General features: G+C 53.1%; 1 protein-coding gene across 1 annotated transcript; it reads right to left on the reverse strand.

Moving 5' to 3' along the window:
* Window positions 1–10,251: 10,251 nt before the first annotated feature.
* SYCE1L (synaptonemal complex central element protein 1 like) lies at window positions 10,252–16,728 on the reverse strand. The gene is made up of 11 exons (XM_082712350.1): window positions 15,442–16,728; window positions 14,745–14,804; window positions 14,484–14,558; window positions 13,893–13,940; window positions 13,565–13,619; window positions 12,297–12,380; window positions 11,983–12,046; window positions 11,071–11,140; window positions 10,892–10,979; window positions 10,589–10,673; window positions 10,252–10,385 (listed from the first exon to the last, which is right to left on the reverse strand). Exons 1-11 carry the CDS (start codon window positions 15,452–15,454, stop codon window positions 10,326–10,328), a joined length of 702 nt encoding a protein of 233 aa, XP_082568476.1. The 5' UTR covers window positions 15,455–16,728; the 3' UTR covers window positions 10,252–10,325.

Below are 16,728 nucleotides of genomic sequence, written 5' to 3' on the forward strand. Positions count from 1 at the left end.
GCAACTCCTGCCTGGCCAGGGAGATGATCAAAACATCTCCCAACAAGACGTGGTGGTTGGGTGGAGATGAAAAGACCTCCAGGAAGAGCCTGAGATGCACTTCTCATTGCCACGAGACTAAATACCAATGAAGAAATTTCATGAAGAAGGCAGAGTTGGGCTGGGACCTAACGAGAACATCGTAAACCCACGTAGTCATGGAGAGGGGTGCACTTCCTAGGGATGGGGATAGATCAAGTCTGGTTTGATGTATATTCATGCAATATGAAATGTCTGCTATCCCAGGGGCTTCCCATTGGTACATTTAGGACACAGGAAGGGGCCATGGAAATGAAGCCCCAATTAGCCACTTGTTACTAGGTTTATTAAAGGATTTCAAGTCTTTGACGAAGAGCCGTACAATAAACCCTTAGATTAACTAGTCTTTCTGCACCTACTTTGCCCTCCCCCCTCATCCACATGTCCACACTTCCGCTCTGCCAAACCATCCAAACCTTGGTGGCAGATATTATGAAACTTAAAACTTACGTCAGTCTTCATCTCCCCGAAAGAGCACTTTCCAACCGTCTGCCAGGACCACTGCTAGAAATCAATGTTACTTCCACGGTGGCATCCAAATTTCACTCTATTCTTAAATACCCCACAGGCCCCCACAATGTTTTCTCCCAGCCATGATCTGGGGTCCATTCAAGTTTTGTGAATTACCTTTGGTCTCTTTGCTCTCTCCCATTCAAGAATGGTCCTCCGGTGTGGTGGGCAGAGTAATGGCCCCCAAAGATGTCCATTAATCCACAGAACCTGGCAGTATGTTACCGTATGTGGCTGGAGGGGCTTCGCAGACATGGTTTACTTAAGGGAATTTTCCTAGATTACCTAATGACATCCCAAGGATCCTGGTAAGAGGGAGGCAGGAAGGTCAGAGGAGATGTGACCATGGAAGCAGAGGTCTGCGTGTGTATTTAAGTATTTAAGGCAACCTTGAGAAGCTAGAAAAGGTAAGGAATGGATTCTAAGAGCCCCCAGAAGGAACACAGCACGGAGGACATCTTGAATTTCCCAGAATTGGGACTCCTGATCTCCAGAACCGTGAGGTAGCAAATCTGTATTGTTTGTGCTAGTTTGTCACCACAGTGATAGGCAACTAATACATTAGAGCTTCTCCATTCTCCATGACACTGACCTGCTCCAGATGTCCAAGGTGGTTGTCCTACAGAACTTCTCGCTGTACAGTTTTCAATCAATTAAACTTAAGTTAAACCTTTTCATCAAGAACCCCACATGGGGGATGATGTGTACTTCCCACTCCCTGGGTCCCAGGACAGGTCATGCTGCATTTGACCCTTGGTTCAGGCAGTTCTGATCTCCCCAGGCACATCCCCCTTCGGAGTCAATACACAAACCATGGGATAAAATTTTAAGAACACGTGATTTTCCCATTCTTCACTGGCCATTCAACAATTGTGTAAAACGCATTCCTGAAGGCCGATCGTTTTGTCGTGTACCCGTTTTGAGCCTCTTGCTAATGACGTTAGAAGAAATGTAGCATTTTTGCCCGAGGGAGCAAGGACATCTGGTACACCAAGATTAGGTCCTTCAAATCCACTAAAATGTTTTCTGAGATGCAAGACTATGGTATCTGTTTATCCACAACCGGAGATGTATAGAGAGAGGGGGTAGGGGGGCAGACGGCTGTGTATGTGCCCCGCATATACGGCCATCCCATATGGCACTCTGTTCCAGTCTTCAACGCTGAGCTCCTGGCACCAAAGTCACCAGGCGAGATCATGACACCAGGAGACAAGGAGATATGTGGCCTCCAGGTCACAGCTACAAAGGGGCTGGAGACACAACAGATGGCCCAGTCCCCTTCCACGCCCTCTAATAAAACAGTGCTGCCCACTAGAAATAGAAATAGAATATGAGCAACATATGTAACTTAAAATGTTCTACTAGCCACGTTAGAGGAATGAAACAAGGAAAAACAAGGTGACTTTAACCGTAATATTTTCTTTAAGCCAATATATTCATTAAATATTATGACTATAACTATTCACAAAATAGTATCATGTACTTATGTAATCACCATAAGAATGATGAGTGATGCTGTTTTTTTCCTTTGTTCCAGGTTTTTGAAATCCAGCGGGCATTTTGTACTTAGGGTGTGTCTCCCTTTGGACCGGCTACACTCCGAGTGCTCCATAGCCCCCTGTAGGCCCGTGTGGCCTGGAGCTGTCACGCTGGGCAGCACAGCTCCCATCCAGAACTCCCTCTGTCTTATAAGATGCACTTCCCATACTGCTCTCAGCATTCCCAAACATCGGTCTCCTGTCCTTTCATTCTCCCATTCCAAACCCACAATCCCAACAGAATCAAGAGGAAAGGCTAAAAGAATCCCCTGACCAGGAAGTCCATTTGATCCTTTCCTGCCCAGGGAATAATTTGACAACTGCCTTGAACTTTCAAGCAGATGAGAAAAGGAAGCGTGTGAGAGTAAAGAAGCAACCACTCAGAGTATGAGCTTTGGGGGGAATATGGAAAAAGCCAGTGTTTATTTTATAGGAGAGAAGAGAAAAATGGTTAAGAATAAGAACTATCGGCACATGAAAACAGTTAATTTATCAGCAGCAGCCTTCAGATCCAGGGGATTTCAGCGGATTTCATGCATGCACAAAAATATCCGGGCGATCACTGAAAGGGGCATCTGTCTTCAGCAGTTTTTTCAGGCCTTTTCCTGGAACTCAAGGGGACAAATAAGGCTGGTCAAATAAGGCTGCTCTTCGGAGTTCGGTCCGGCAGCCAATTCACCATCGCCTTCCTTATACTGTACCCACATGAGGCCATTTAGCTGTGAGCTCAAGGGCGATCTCCTAGAAGAGCAAGGAGTGGGCTAGGTTTATGGTAATTTCTGTGCGGTTGATATCATTTTGCAAATCTGGCAGTTGAGTCTGGGAGACCTTAATCAGTTTGCTGAGGTTACTCAGCCGGTGAGTAGGGAAACCGGGACTTGAATCCTAGGATGAAGACGGCAGAATACCCAGGCTGTCCCATCTGCATGACTCGGAGACACCAAGGCTCCCGAAAGATCCTTGGAGGCTGGCCTGAGGCGGGTGGGCAGTGGGCCCGGGGATCTAAGCGATAACTAGCATGCACTGAATGTTTGCTGGGGCCCAGGGCCCCTTCTCAGAACACCACACAGACCAGGCAGACACGGTCCGACTTGACTGGGTCCCCAGCAGTTCTGCAGGATCACCTCCCCTTCCTCTCCACCTCACCGTGCCCCACCACACTGGCTCCCTCCAGATGCTCCTCAAACACACAAAGCTCAGTCCCTCCTCAGAGCCTTTGCACAAGCCATTCCCTCTGCCAGGGGCACCTCTCCCCAGATGTCCACAGACTCCCTACCTCACTTGCCCCCTCCCCTCCCTGCTCAGTGAGACGTCCCCTGCCCATGCTATTTCAATTCGGGGCCCACACCAGTGCCTGGCACACAGCAGACAACCAGCGCAGACAGTTTACCAAGGCAAGTTTAGTAAATGACAGCACCCTGGCACAAGGTGGCTTTTGAAATAGGGTCCCCAGGTGAGCCTCCAAGGGAGCTGACAGACTTTTAAACAGACTTGCAGTTAGAGAACCAGGGGGAAGGCGCCGCACACGAGGTCACAGCAAAGGCCCTGAGAGGAAAAGTGCAGGGAGAGGCTGCAAAAGAAGCTGGCTGGACCCGAACATGGGGAAGGCCGAGTGGACCGTGGAAGTCTGTGGGGGATGCAGGGGACCTTGGGAGGCTGTGATTTTACTCCGAACCACAGGAGACAGGATTTTACACGGGTTTTTACCACGTTCCCTCCAGCCCTGGTTGGTAAAACAGTTAGGAAACGCAGAGGAGATGGGGGGGCTTGGACACCCGACACCTGTTAGGAGACGGAGTCGACCACCCCTCAATTAGACAGAGAACACTCTCGATAATACAAGTCACACAGCGAGGTTTATTTCCAGGTAGCTGGGGTCCGAGTATCTGCGCGATGCAGCAGGTTTCTATAAAGACCCCGAACACTCAAAGCCAAGGGTTTATATAGCATTTTCAAAGCACTTGACACACAGTAATGTTCCATAGCTACATTCGTATCTGGCGCCACACTGGATGGTTTACTTTTGCGTCACTCCCTGGCTTGCCTCTGCTGCGGCTGGGTGGCTCGGTGTACGTGGGAGTGGTAGACCCAAGGCCCAATGCCGTCAACCTTTAAGGCAGTGGAGGTAACCAGAACAACCACATAAGGACCCTTCCATCTTTCTTCTAAAGTTCAGGACCTGTGTCTCCTTACCCACACCCGATCCCCTGCGACAATGCCATGTTCTGGATTCGGTGTATCCCTTGTCTCATACAAAGAGCGCACCATGGGCCAGATTTCACGCTGAACCTCCCGTAGGGCCTTCAAACTGGCCAGATAATTTGGGGTCCCATTAGACTCTTGGTCTGGCAAGGCACAGACAATAATGGGGGGTGGTCTCCCATATAGAATTTCGAAGGGAGTTAATCCGTGCACATAAGGGGAGTCCCGAACCCGGAAGATGGCATAGGGTTGGAGGGTCACCCAGACCATGCCAGTCTCGATGGTCAATTTTGATAAGGTCTCTTTTAAGGTTCGATTCATCCTTTCTACCTGCCTGGAGCTCTGGGGACTATATTCGCAATGTAACTTCCAATCGGTCCCCACCGCTTGGGCCAGTCCTTGTAGGACATTGCTGATGAAAGCCGGACCATTATCAGACCCTAGAACTTTGGGGACCCCATATCGGGGTATGATTTCTTCTAGTAATGCCTTAGCAACAACCTGGGCGGTCTCTCCTATCGTGGGGAAGGCCTCCACCCAGCCTGAAAAAGTATCAACAAATACCAGCAAGTACTTACATCCATACCTCCCAGGTTTTACTTCAGTAAAATCTACCTCCCAGCTCCGGCCCGGTGTCCCCCCGTACCTGTATGTGGGGGAGGGGGATCCCTTCCTACTGGGTTTCATAGCCTGGCACCCAACACATTGGTCCATGATTTCCTGGATCTGGCTGGCTTGTCGGGGGAACTTAAGGCCAGCAGACTCGAGAGCTGTCAGCAACTTTCTCTTTCCTAAATGGATGGCTTGGTGCAGGTTGGAAAGGAGGAACAGTCCCAGTTTTGCAGGCAGTATTAGTCTTCCCTCTGGGTCCCGATGCCACCCGTGCTGTTCAGGCTCTAGGCAGTGGTGGTTCTGGATCCATTGTAGGTCCTCTGGGGTACACCCCAGAGGGTCAGGTCAGGTCGTGCGGTTAGGCACGGTCTTGGGTGCCGGCAGGGCGAGTGCCAGAATTGGTGAAGCTATTGCTGCCTTTTTGGCGGCCTCATCCGCTCGTCGGTTTCCCTCAGCCTCCGAGGTTCGGGCAGACTGGTGTCCAGGGACGGGAACAACCGCAGCTGCCCGGGGCTTTTGCAGGACGGCAAGCAACCTCTGTACCTCTGGGACATTGCGTGGGTCTTTCCCTTCCGCTGTAACAAAGCCCCTCTCCCGGTAGATGGCGCCATGCACATGGACAGTGGCGAAAGCGTAGCGACTCTCGGTGTAGACAGTCCCTTGTCTCCCTTCCGCCTGTTCTAGCGCCTCCACCAGCGCAATCAGCTCGGCCTTTCGGGCTGAAGTCCCCGGGGGAAGCGAGGTACTCCAAACGACACCCCCGCCTTGGTCCACGGCCGCCACACCCCCCCTTCGCACCCCGTCCACGATGAAGCTGCTCCCGTCTGTGTCCCACGCCAACTCACGGTTGGGGAGGGCCGTGTCCTGGAGGTCGGGGCGCACCTGGGTGATTTCTGTCAAGGTTTCCTGGCAGTCATGTAGGGAGGCTTCTAGATCCGGGGTCGGCAGCAGGGTGGCTGGGTTTAGGGCGGCTGGTCCGGCAAAGATGATCTGGGGTGCATCTAACAAGAGTCCTTGGTAATGAGTCAGATGGGTATGAGTCATCCACTTACCAGGGGGTGTTTTAGGACCCCCTCGATCGCATGAGGAGTTACTACCTTCCGATGCTGTCCGAAAGTGAGTTTGTCTGCGTCCTTTACCATTAGGGCTACTGCTGCGATGATCCTTAGACATGGGGGCCATCCTGCTGCAACCGGGTCTAGTCTTTTGGATAAATCAGCAACCGGCCGCTTCCATGGCCCCAGGCGCTGCATCACTACCCCTTTCGCTATGCCCCTCCTCTCATAGACGAAGAGGGTGAAGGACTTCAGGGGGTCTGGCAACGCCAGGGCTAGTGCCTTTAAGAGGGCGGTCTTGAGTCCGTCAAAGGCCTTTTGCTGTTTTGGCCCCCAGGCCCAGGGGGCCTTATCCTTGGTTGGCTCAGACAGGGGCTTCGCTATCTCAGCATACCCCAGAATCCATAGCCGGCAGTAGTCCGCTGTTCCTAGAAACCCACAGACTTCTCAGGCCGAGGTTGGGACTGGGAGCCTGAGAACAGTCTCTTTCATGGTCTCTGTTAACCATCTGGTCCCTTCCTTCAATTTATACCCCAGATAGGTGACTGTCTGCCTGCATATTTGAGCTTGCTCTGTGCTGGCCCGATAGCCCAATTGTCCCAGCTCCTGGAGGAGGTCTCCAGTGGCACTCGGCCTTGGTGGGGGCTGCCAGAAGCAAATCGTCGACATATTGCTGGAGCATAACTGAATCATGGCTCTGGCGAAACGAGTCCAAGTCCTGATTTAAGGCTTCATTAAACAGGTGGAGAATTTTTGAAGCCTTGTGGCAGTCTAGTCCAGGTCAACTGTCGGGAGTTCCTGTGCTGTCATCATGCCATTCAAAGGCAAAAATGTGTTGGCTGCTGGGTGCCAGGGCTATGCTAAAGAAAGCATCCTTTAGGTCTAGGGTGGTGTACCAAACACGTGAAGGGGGCAAGTGACCTAGCAAGGTACAAGGGTTGGGGACCGTGGGGTGGATGTCTTCTATTCTCTTATTTACCTCCCTCAAGTCCTGGACTGGCCTGTAGTCTTTCCGCTCTGGTTTTTTAATGGGAAGGAGCGGGGTGTTCCAGGGAGAGGGGCAGGATTTGAGTATCCCCGCTTCTAAGAGGCGGCTAATGTGTGGGGTAATCCCCTTTCGTGCCTCAGCAGACATGGGGTATTGGCGGACCCGGATAGGCTGAGCTGAGGCTTTGACTCCGACCACTACTGGTGCCCGGTGGGCCGTCAGACCCATGCCCACTATTTCTGCCCACGCCTGAAGGTATGTTCTAAGCCAATAATCCATTTCCTGGGGCCACTCTGTAGGGGGAGAGGTACCTTGCAGGGCAAACAGGCGATACTCATCCGCGAGGGACAGGGTCAAGACATGAAGGGGCTGCCCCTGGCCATCACTTTGATGTCCGGCTCAAAGTGGATATGGGCCTGGACTTTGATTAGGAGATCATGCCCCAGCAAGGGGGCCGGGCATTCAGGGATAACTAGAAAGGAGTGGGTCACTTGGTTCCCGGCCCAAGTTCACCTGGCATCTACTGGTCCATTGATAAACCTTGGACCCAGTTGCCCCCTGCACCAGGCTGGTTTTCTGAGACAGGGGCTCCGTAGTCTTGTTTAAAACTGAGTACTGGGCTCCTGTGTCCACCATGAATCCCAATGGTTTCCCCTCTACATACACAGTTACCCAAGACTCGGGGAGGGGGCCCGAGTCCTGTCCCCCCTCGTCACTGTCCCTTCCAGCTAATAGGACCCGGGCGTCTTTGCCAAGCGTGGCAGCCCGTCCCTGCTGTCCTTTGCGGTTAGGGCACTCCTTTCTCCAGTGCCCGGATTCCTTACAATAGGCACATTGCTCTCTGTCTAGTTTAGGTCAGGGGCGCGCAGGGCCTGCCTGACCAGAGTTTGGTCCGGCCCGACCCCGGACTCCTGTCAGTAATATTTCAGCTATTTCCTTCTGTTCTTCCGGTTTTCCTTACACTGGTGCTCTCTAGCCTCCTGTCGAATTTTTTCTTGTAGTTCCTGATTTTCCTTCCTAATTCTATCCTCTCTTTCCTCTGAGTGTTGAAAACCCTTTCTGCCACTTTCATCAGATCCCGAACGTTCATTTCCACCAGTCCTTCTTGCTTATATAATCTCTTCCTAATATCGGAGGCAGCCTGGTTTATAAAGGACATAATCACAGCTGACTGATTTTCCTCTGCCAGGGTGTCTATAAGCATCGGTCTATAAGCATCACAGAGGAAGGGGTGTACGGTCTATAAGCATCGCAGAGGAAGTCTAAAAACACGGCTGGGCTTTCATTTTCCCCTTGCATTACAGCTTTTACTTTAGCCAAATTGGGGGGGGGGGTCGGCGCCCCGCCGCTCGGAGACCTGCCATAAGAGTCTGGCGGGAGACTCGGAGACGCTTCTTACCTTCCGCGACCCCAAAGTCCCAATCGGGTCTATCCAAGGGGAAGCGCTCCTCCATCAGGTTCGGCAAGGTTGTCGCCCGTCTGTTGTCGTTGTCGCCAGGGACATTCTTTCTGGCCTCAGTGAGGATTCACTCGCACTCTTTGGGAGTAAACAAGGTCTTAAGGAGCTGCTGACAATCGTCCCAAATGGGGCTATGTGCGTGCATAACAGACTCAAATAGGTTAGTTAGACCCTTTGGGTCTTCAGAAAAAGGGGGGTTTTGAGCCTTCCAGTTATACAGATCGCTGCTTGAAAAAGGCCAATACTGGTAAGATCGCTCCCCATTTGGGCCAGTACCTCCCAGGGCCCGTACAGGGAGAATAGGCGCCCCGGCTGAGGTGGAGGAGGACGGTTCCTCTTCAGGGGTCTCCTCCCTGTGCCTGCGGGGCCTTAATCCCTTTACTGGTCCCTGGGTTGAAGCGGGGGGCGGGGGTGCTGACGGGGAGGCAGACTAGTGAAGGGGCTCGGGAGGGGTGGCAGCCTCAGGTTGGAGCGTCGGGTTTTTCTAAATCTAGGTCTATCAGGGAGGCGCACAGGTCCGACCCTTCCTGTAAGAAAGGGTTTCTTGGATGGGCTCCCCGGGAGTTTCGGGTGGGCTGTAAGATCGGGGGCAGTTGGATGCTGGGGGGCCCGAGAGATGGCCAGCACTGGGGGGGGGGTGATCCCCCGGCTTCTCGGGGACAAATGGCTTCAGCCAGGAGGGAGGACTTTCCACCAAAGCCTGCCACATTAAAATATAGGGATATTAGTCCGGGCGGCCGTGTAGTCCGGGCCAGTTGATCACATCTCGGACTTTCTTAATAATGACCAAAGAAAAGGTCCCCTGGGGTGGCCAGCCCACCTTAAAAGTAGGCCATTCTGCAGAGCAGAGGGTATCAAACTTACCTTTTTCTACTTCCAGGCCATGATTGTGAGCCTTGGCCCGGATCTCAGGGAAGTGGTTCAGGAGCAGGGTCTTAGGCGTTACCTGAGACTGTCCCATTATTATTACAGAAAGAAGCCAGGAAAAGACAAGAGACACAAAGCCAGCAAACACACACATTCGAAACGAGTTTTCTAACACCCACCAGCCGGTCAGCCACACCACACCCACAGGTGCCGGCGCACGCACACAACACTCAGGACCCTTACCTGGCCGGCCAAACGGTGTCCACTGTGGACGTCGTTCCGGCACCCTTTCGTCGGGGACATCTCCCGCGACTTCCAGAAATGGAGCCTCCAGGGTCGCAACCCTTTCACCCACCCAGAGGAGAATTCTCTACCAGATCCAGATAGGGACCTTCAGTCCCTCCAGGCGAGAACCTTAAGTTCTCCAGACGGAGGTGGTCAATCCTCCTTCCGCGGTTCCTTTAGTTAAACCTCGGTATCGGGGAGTTGTCTGTCTCTCTGAGGAGGGTCTTAAACCTCCAAATGTTAAGATACGGAGTGGACCACCCCTCAACCCTCAATTAGACAGAGAACACTCTCGATGATGCAAGTCACACAGCGAGGTTTGTTTCCAGCTAGCGGGGGTCCTTGCAGAAACCCGCTGCGCCGGGCAGATACTCGGACCCCCGCTAGCTGGAAACAAACCTCGCTGTGTGACTTGCATCATCGAGAGTGTTCTCTAACTGAGGGGTGGTCCACTCCCTATCCTAACACACCCACCCACGTGTCCTTCGTGACGCTCAGGAACGTTCACGGAGCTTCCTGAGTCCTGCACGCGGCTGGTGGGCGGAGCCCGGAAGAAGCCCCGCCCGGGGTGCCTGGACACGCCCCCGGCCTGCTGCGAGCAAGGGCCCCGCCCTCCACCCCCGGACCCGGGAATACAGACTCAGGCAGGAGGTGGAGGAAGGTCCGAAATCCTCGCCTTTATTTCTCGGCCCGCCTCGAAGCAGGTAGGGGTGAGGAGCTTCGGGAGGGTCCTATTGCTCTGGGGGCGGCTCCAGGTCCTCGCTGAGGGCGCCGGGGCGCTCGGGGCCGGCCTGCGGGAGCCGCAAGTCAGGCTGCAGACCCCGGGTCCCGAGGGCGCTGGCGTCCGCGCACGCGGGCCGGCGCTGCCTTTACCCCACCGGTCGCGTCCCCCGCCGGGGCGCCCTGCTCCCCACTGACGTTTTCTCCAAAAGAGACTCCGAGGGCACCCCCGCCCGCCATCTCTGCCCCCTCGCCGCCTCGCCGAGCTCCCTACCTCTCTTTTGGAGGCCCCGTCCTTTGGCGTGCAATGAATTTGGGCAGAACCCTGGCCCCCGAATGTCTCCAGCTCCGCCCTCAGCCTGAGAGCAGGGGGCGCGGAGAGGAAGAAGAGAACGAGAGTGGAGCGGCGCGAGCGGCTGGAGTACAAGGGGCGCTGCACCCCAGAGTCCCCACCGACCTACTTCAGAGCCAGGCCTTCGGGGGCCGGCTGGAGGCGGTGCCGGGGGCAAGTCGGCTCATTGCCCTCGCCCCCCTCCTTGCTCCTTCCCTTTCGCCCCATGCTCTCTGGCCCACTCACCCATCGTTGACTGCCCGGGCATCCCGGACCTCGGGTGGCGAACTCAGCTGCAGCTCCACCTCCTCTAGCTTGGCCCGCGCCAGTTTCTCTGCGGGTGGGCGGGGCGTCATGGGCGGGGCCGGGAGCTCTAGCGGGCGAGGCCCCGCCCCCTCGGCCCCAACCCTACATGGGGGTCCCACCTTCAGTGAGCAACTGCTCCTTGCTGCTCTGCAGGGCGCGTATCTCCCAGGCCAGTCGCTGCTTCAACACCTGTGAGAAGGGAGACCTATCTGTCCGTGTGTCCTCTCAGCCCCCTGGGCAAGCCCTTACTCGTATTATGTCATTCATTCATTCATTCAACTATTAATTCGATGTGCAGTTCCAGCTGTGCCTGGTGGTGGAGGGGACGAATTTCCTCTCCAAAAGCTCCCCGTGTCCCCGTATACCTCTCACTCAAATTTCATCTCTTCTCACTCCCCCCACCTTCCACCCGCCTCCCCATGCTCTTCTTCAAATACCCTGGGCACGCTTCAGCCTCAGGGCCTTTGCATTGGCCCGTTCCTTCTTCCAGGACCATTTGCACCAAAATCGCTGCGTGTTTTTCTCCCTTTATGTCTGCGTTCAGATGCCACCTGCCCAGAGAGGCCTTCCCCACTGACATTACATGATCTAGCTAATTATTTGTTTAGAGTCTGAGTATGCCTCCACCTGCTCCCATCTGTCCTGGGGACAAGCAGATACTTGGCCCCTTAGGCTCCCCACCATTTCCTCCTTCCTGGAATGTTGCTGGGCACATCCTTCATTCGTTCAATGAAGGAATGATAGGACCATGGCCTTTTCAGGGTTCGTATTTGCCACTGCAAGGGGAGCAAGCTCTAGGTAAGCAGGGAGGAAGCGGGCTGGGTGGCAGATGCTGGCTGTGGCAATGCGGCAATGGTAAGAGGCTAAATTTAAGGTAAAAGCTGAAGGGCTGCGTAGGTGGGTAAGAGGAAGAAAGGAGTCCAAAACTATCTCACGGAGCTGGGGTGAGCAGTGGGTAGACACTGAGCCAATCAGTGGAGACAGTGAAGCCAGGAGAGGAGGGGCTGTGGTTGGAGGCAATGAGGGCTCACGTGGAATTCCCAGAGGTCCTTGTGCTGGCCCATCACAGTCTCCAGCTGTTCTTCAACGTGTAACCTAGGGGCCAACACCCAGGAATGAGAGAATACATGCTAGGACTGACATCCGGTCTGGCCCAGTCTGGGGTTCCTCTGGATGGCCTTTGGATCTTTGCCCAGTGCTCCCTCTCCTAGGAGCCCTTTTATGGGCCTTCTCCTCCAAGCCTGGGTTCCCACAGCTCCTCCTCCAACAAACTCCCTGATGCAAGTCCCACCCCCAGCCCAGCAGCACTCTGGGCCGTAGACCCAAGGTTACCCTCAGTAGTTACCCCAGCTGCTTCTTTGTGCAGTTCTCTGTGACCTGAGAGTTAGGGATTGAAATTTGCTCTGTGAACTCCTGCAACGTGCTCTTCCTGAAAGGAGAAAGACAACTCTTAGTCATATTCTCTGAATAAGCTCCCACTTCATTCAGCAGGACTGGGGGACGGCAGTGGTCTGTTCACAACCTTCACCATTCTCCTTTCTTCCGACACGGAACGTGCACCTTTATGGGCCTCTGTTGTGATGATCACCCTGTCCGTCCTGCCCCTCATCAAAGCATGCCTTCCCAAGACACCTCCTTGACGGGTTTAGTAATGTAGCTTAATAGAATCTAAAGTCCCAGCCTGAGGCCTAGATATGCTATTTAACCGCGACCCTGGACAAATTACTTAATCAGTCTGGGTCTATTTCCTTATATGTAAAATGGTAATAGTGGTGGAAGGCTGACAGTCACCCTTAACTCCTATAATTGTCATTGCAAGGATCAGATAGAAAAATGAACATAAACTGCTCATCACACAGTATGTGTGGTGTGATTGAGCTTTATCAACAGGTTTTCCCAGAGTTAAAATCATAGTACATCAGGGTGTGAGACTTCTGGTCACAAGAACCTGTTAGGTGAAGATTCCACAGTTGGAGAGATGGTTGGACGGACAGTAACTGGACGGGTGAATGGCTGACGAGGTCAGAGCTGGCTGGAGAAATGATGAGTGCAGGGATGATAGCTGGACAGAGAAATAGAGGAAAGGTTGCTAGAAGGATCCATAGAAGTCTGGGTGTCTGGTAGGGTGAAGAAACGAACAGCTAGATGAACGGGTGATTGGAAAGATGGAGAGAGGGTGCCCGGATGATTGGATGGAAAGCTGGAGACATAACGGCTGTCTGGCTGGCTGGAAAAGGATTTCACAGATGTGCGGATGAATGATGAACGGGTGAGTGGGTGGACAGGTGAGTAAGGGGATGACTGGAGGCCTAAGTGGGCAAATAAATCAACAAATGAATGGATGGTGGAAGAGCTGGACAGCCAATGGAAGAAGAATAACACCAGTGGGTGAGATTTATTTAATGAAGAAATGAGCAGTGAATGATCCAATGAGTGAGTTAATCTCAACACCACTGTCTGATAGCAAATCAGGGAAGTCTCTTGTCTAGCTACTCTATTCCAGAGAAAGGGAAAATGAGGAGTGTGCGTCCAAGGTATATTTTCCCTAGCTCTGGCTCCTTCCTCCCTCAGGTTGGGGAACAAGGCGGGGAAGAGTTGAGCAGGACCTCTTACTTCTGAGCTCCACGTTCCCTCCTTTGGCAGTGTAGCTGGAGGATCCTCAGTGTCTCTGTGGGGAGAGGAAGCAAGGGAGCCCTGTGTGACCTCTTGGGGAGTCAGGATTCGGGGGGAGGTACTGGGTCCCACATCATGTCACACATGGGAGGGCACTCGGAGGCCCTTAGTGTCTGCTTTGAGTCAAGTGGCAGGTAAGGGAAAGGTCCGAGCAGAGGGAAGCACCCCGATTCAGGTTTCAGTGGGATTCCTCTGGCTGTTCCGGGAATTGTGGGCATTTGTGGGTCGAATGTGGTAGAACAATGAAGACAGGGCAGCTGATAAATACCTTGCTTCTTGCTCAAGACCTCCTCAAGATGCATTTTCTCTCCATTCACTGGAAAACACAGTGCCACTATGAGCCCCCAGAGGCCACATCCCATGTCCCCATTGCAACTTCATGCAAAGGCATGTCCAAGTCGCAGAAAGTATGGCACCGTGCCAGGGCAGGGGAGGGGTCTCCTTGCCACCCGCACCCATCTCCCACTGGGGACGGTCCTCATCCAGTTTCTCCCTGTCAGTGTCCACATTCTCTGTAAGTGCCAGAGGAGTGAAGACCCCGCAGAATGCGCAGGGTTTGTACCCATGGGAGAGATGACCAGAAAGAAATGCACTATGTCAAGGGGAGATAAAGGCTTGAAGAAACAAATCAAGCAGGGGAGTGGGAGTAACCGAGGGCTGGTGGCAGCCCATATCTAGATGGGGTAGATCTTTAGAATTAAGTCTGGACTGAGAGCTGGAAGGTGAGATAGCAAAAGGCAGCCGGTGTTACATGGATAAGAGCACTGCAGGTGGAGGGAACAGCCCATGCGAGACCTGAGGTGTGCAGAGAACATCGGCAGTGCTGAGATCTATGGGTCCCTCTTTTGGTCCTACTTACAGGAGTCCAGTTCCCTATGCAGGGTCTCCCAGAGAGCTTGGGCTTCTCCCAGTTCCTCACTGGATTTCTTCTTTGCTGGGCCAAAGAAGAGGACACTGTGTGAGTGCAGCCTCTAACCCTGCTATTCTCTTGCACACTCTGACGCTGCACACCCATCTTTCAATAACCCAGAGGTGTCTGGATTTTATAGATGAGGAAGTGGAGGCACTCAAAGTTCAGGTTCTTTCTGGCTAGCTAGGAAGTCTAGGTCCTGGGGTTTACCTTGCTGAAGCTCATTAATCCGGTTAATCAGGTCTTTAATCTGTGGCTCTAGGCTTCCCTCTGCAGAGTGAGAGAAAGACTGAGCCAGAGAGGGCAGATGCCTGGCTGTCTAAGGCAGAAAGAGATGGGGAGGGGGGGGTCTTGGTACAGTGTCTCTGATACTAGCAATCAAAACGCATTTATCAGGGCACCTGGGTGGCTCAGCTGGTTAAGCCACTGCCTTTGGCTCAGGTCATGGTCCCAGAGTCCTGGGATCGAGTCCCACATGGGGCTTCCTCTGCTCTGCAGGGAGCCTGCTTCTCCTTCTCCCTCAGCCTTTCCCCTGCTTGAGCTCTCTCTCTCTCTGTCAAATAAATAAATAAAATATTTTTAAAAAATTAAAAAAAGATGCATTTATCGAGTGCCTGCTTTGGCTGGGCTCTGTAAGAGGGCCTCGCAGGGCTTGCATTCTGCATGGGCCAGACGGACACTGAACGAGGATATGAGTGGTCAGTGTGGGTGGCAGTGACTGCTGCAGCTGGAAATAAAGTGAGGCAAGGGGTCAAAGGTGAGAGGGTAGAAGGTGCTTCTGGATATAGAAGGGCGCCCCCTCCCCGTGAAGCGAGGAAAGGGAGCCCTGCAGTTCTGTGGGCTGGGGAATATGAGGGGGGGAACCACGCCGGGCGGAGGGACCAGAGCAGTGGAAGTGAGCCTTTACCTCGGGACCACATGCCTAAGGTAATGGCCAAGGGGCTGCTGTGGCTGATGGGAGTCTAGTGAGCAAGTCGAAAGTACCAGGTGGCAGGTGGGGGAAAGTAGAGTTGGCAGATCACACAGGGCTCCTGGGACACGGTGGAGGATTCTAGAAGTAATTCTGAGTGTGCTGCGAGCCAGTGATCTCCCACCTGCCCTACTCTGTTAAAAGCTTAACAGTCACTTCTCATCTGATTCTGGTACTGGACTCATCTGAGAAATGGCGCAAATGCTGCTTTCATCTTGTGGGTGGCAGCTTTAACATTTTCCAGTGACAGAGAGATCATGCTCTCTTTAGAGAACTATCTCTAGCTTCCTACAGTCCCAATTTCAGGGCTCTGTATGGAGAAGTCTTCCTCCTCATCCCTTTTTGGCTTCAAGGTCAGCAGCACGGAGTTGGGGCAAAAGCTTCGCAGCCCTTGCTGGGTCTCACTACACACCCCTGACACTCTGGAGTTCTGGAGTTAATAAACCCAAGCCCTTGATTTTCTGAGACCACCAACTCCCATCTCCTGAGACTTCTAGGAGAGTGAATGATCTCCAAGGTGCTGATTATGACTTAACATATGCCTGAGGGGCCTCATTTTACTTGAGACACTCATGGTAACTCTGCATTTCTAGTCCTGTAATTTCTCTACCTAATGTGAGCCTAGGCAGCAGCTCCAATGCAGGTGGCCATGGCGGGCAGGGGCGTGCCAGGCTGGAGGAAAGAGAGGTTCTCTTTTCTTTGGAACAGACCAAACAGACCAATGGGTCATAGTATTTTAGTTGCAGATGGCCTGGTCTGCGGGTCAAACCTCAAACCTAGCCAGCACTGTGCCCCAGCCCCCATGCAGGCTGGCCCCAAGGCCCCCTCACCGAGGGACGCAAAGTGCAGCCATTTGCATGGCCATTTGCCATTTGTGTGTAAAAAGGGAGGACAAAGAGTGCACACCCAGGAAGGTATTTTTTTTTAATCTCTGGAAAAATACCTAAGAATTTTTAAAGTAGTTGCTGCTAGCCCTTGAGCCAGGGACATGGATGGCTGTGTGTGTGTGTGTATGTGTGTGTGTGTGTGTAAGAGAGGAGGGTTTTCCATTCCCTTATACTTCTTGAATTTTCAAGCTGTACTTTAGGTGCAAAGAATTAAACTGTATAAGGGGGAAAATGCGCGGTGGTATAACTTCCCAGGGTTGTTGAGCTGAGGGGGCTAAATTTGAACCACATCCGCCTGCCTCAAAACCCCAGGCTGAGCCTCAGACACAAGGAGACA

The sequence above is a fragment of the Mustela nivalis genome (assembly GCF_964662115.1).
Source record: "Mustela nivalis genome assembly, chromosome: 18".
Classification (NCBI taxonomy): domain Eukaryota; kingdom Metazoa; phylum Chordata; class Mammalia; order Carnivora; family Mustelidae; genus Mustela; species Mustela nivalis.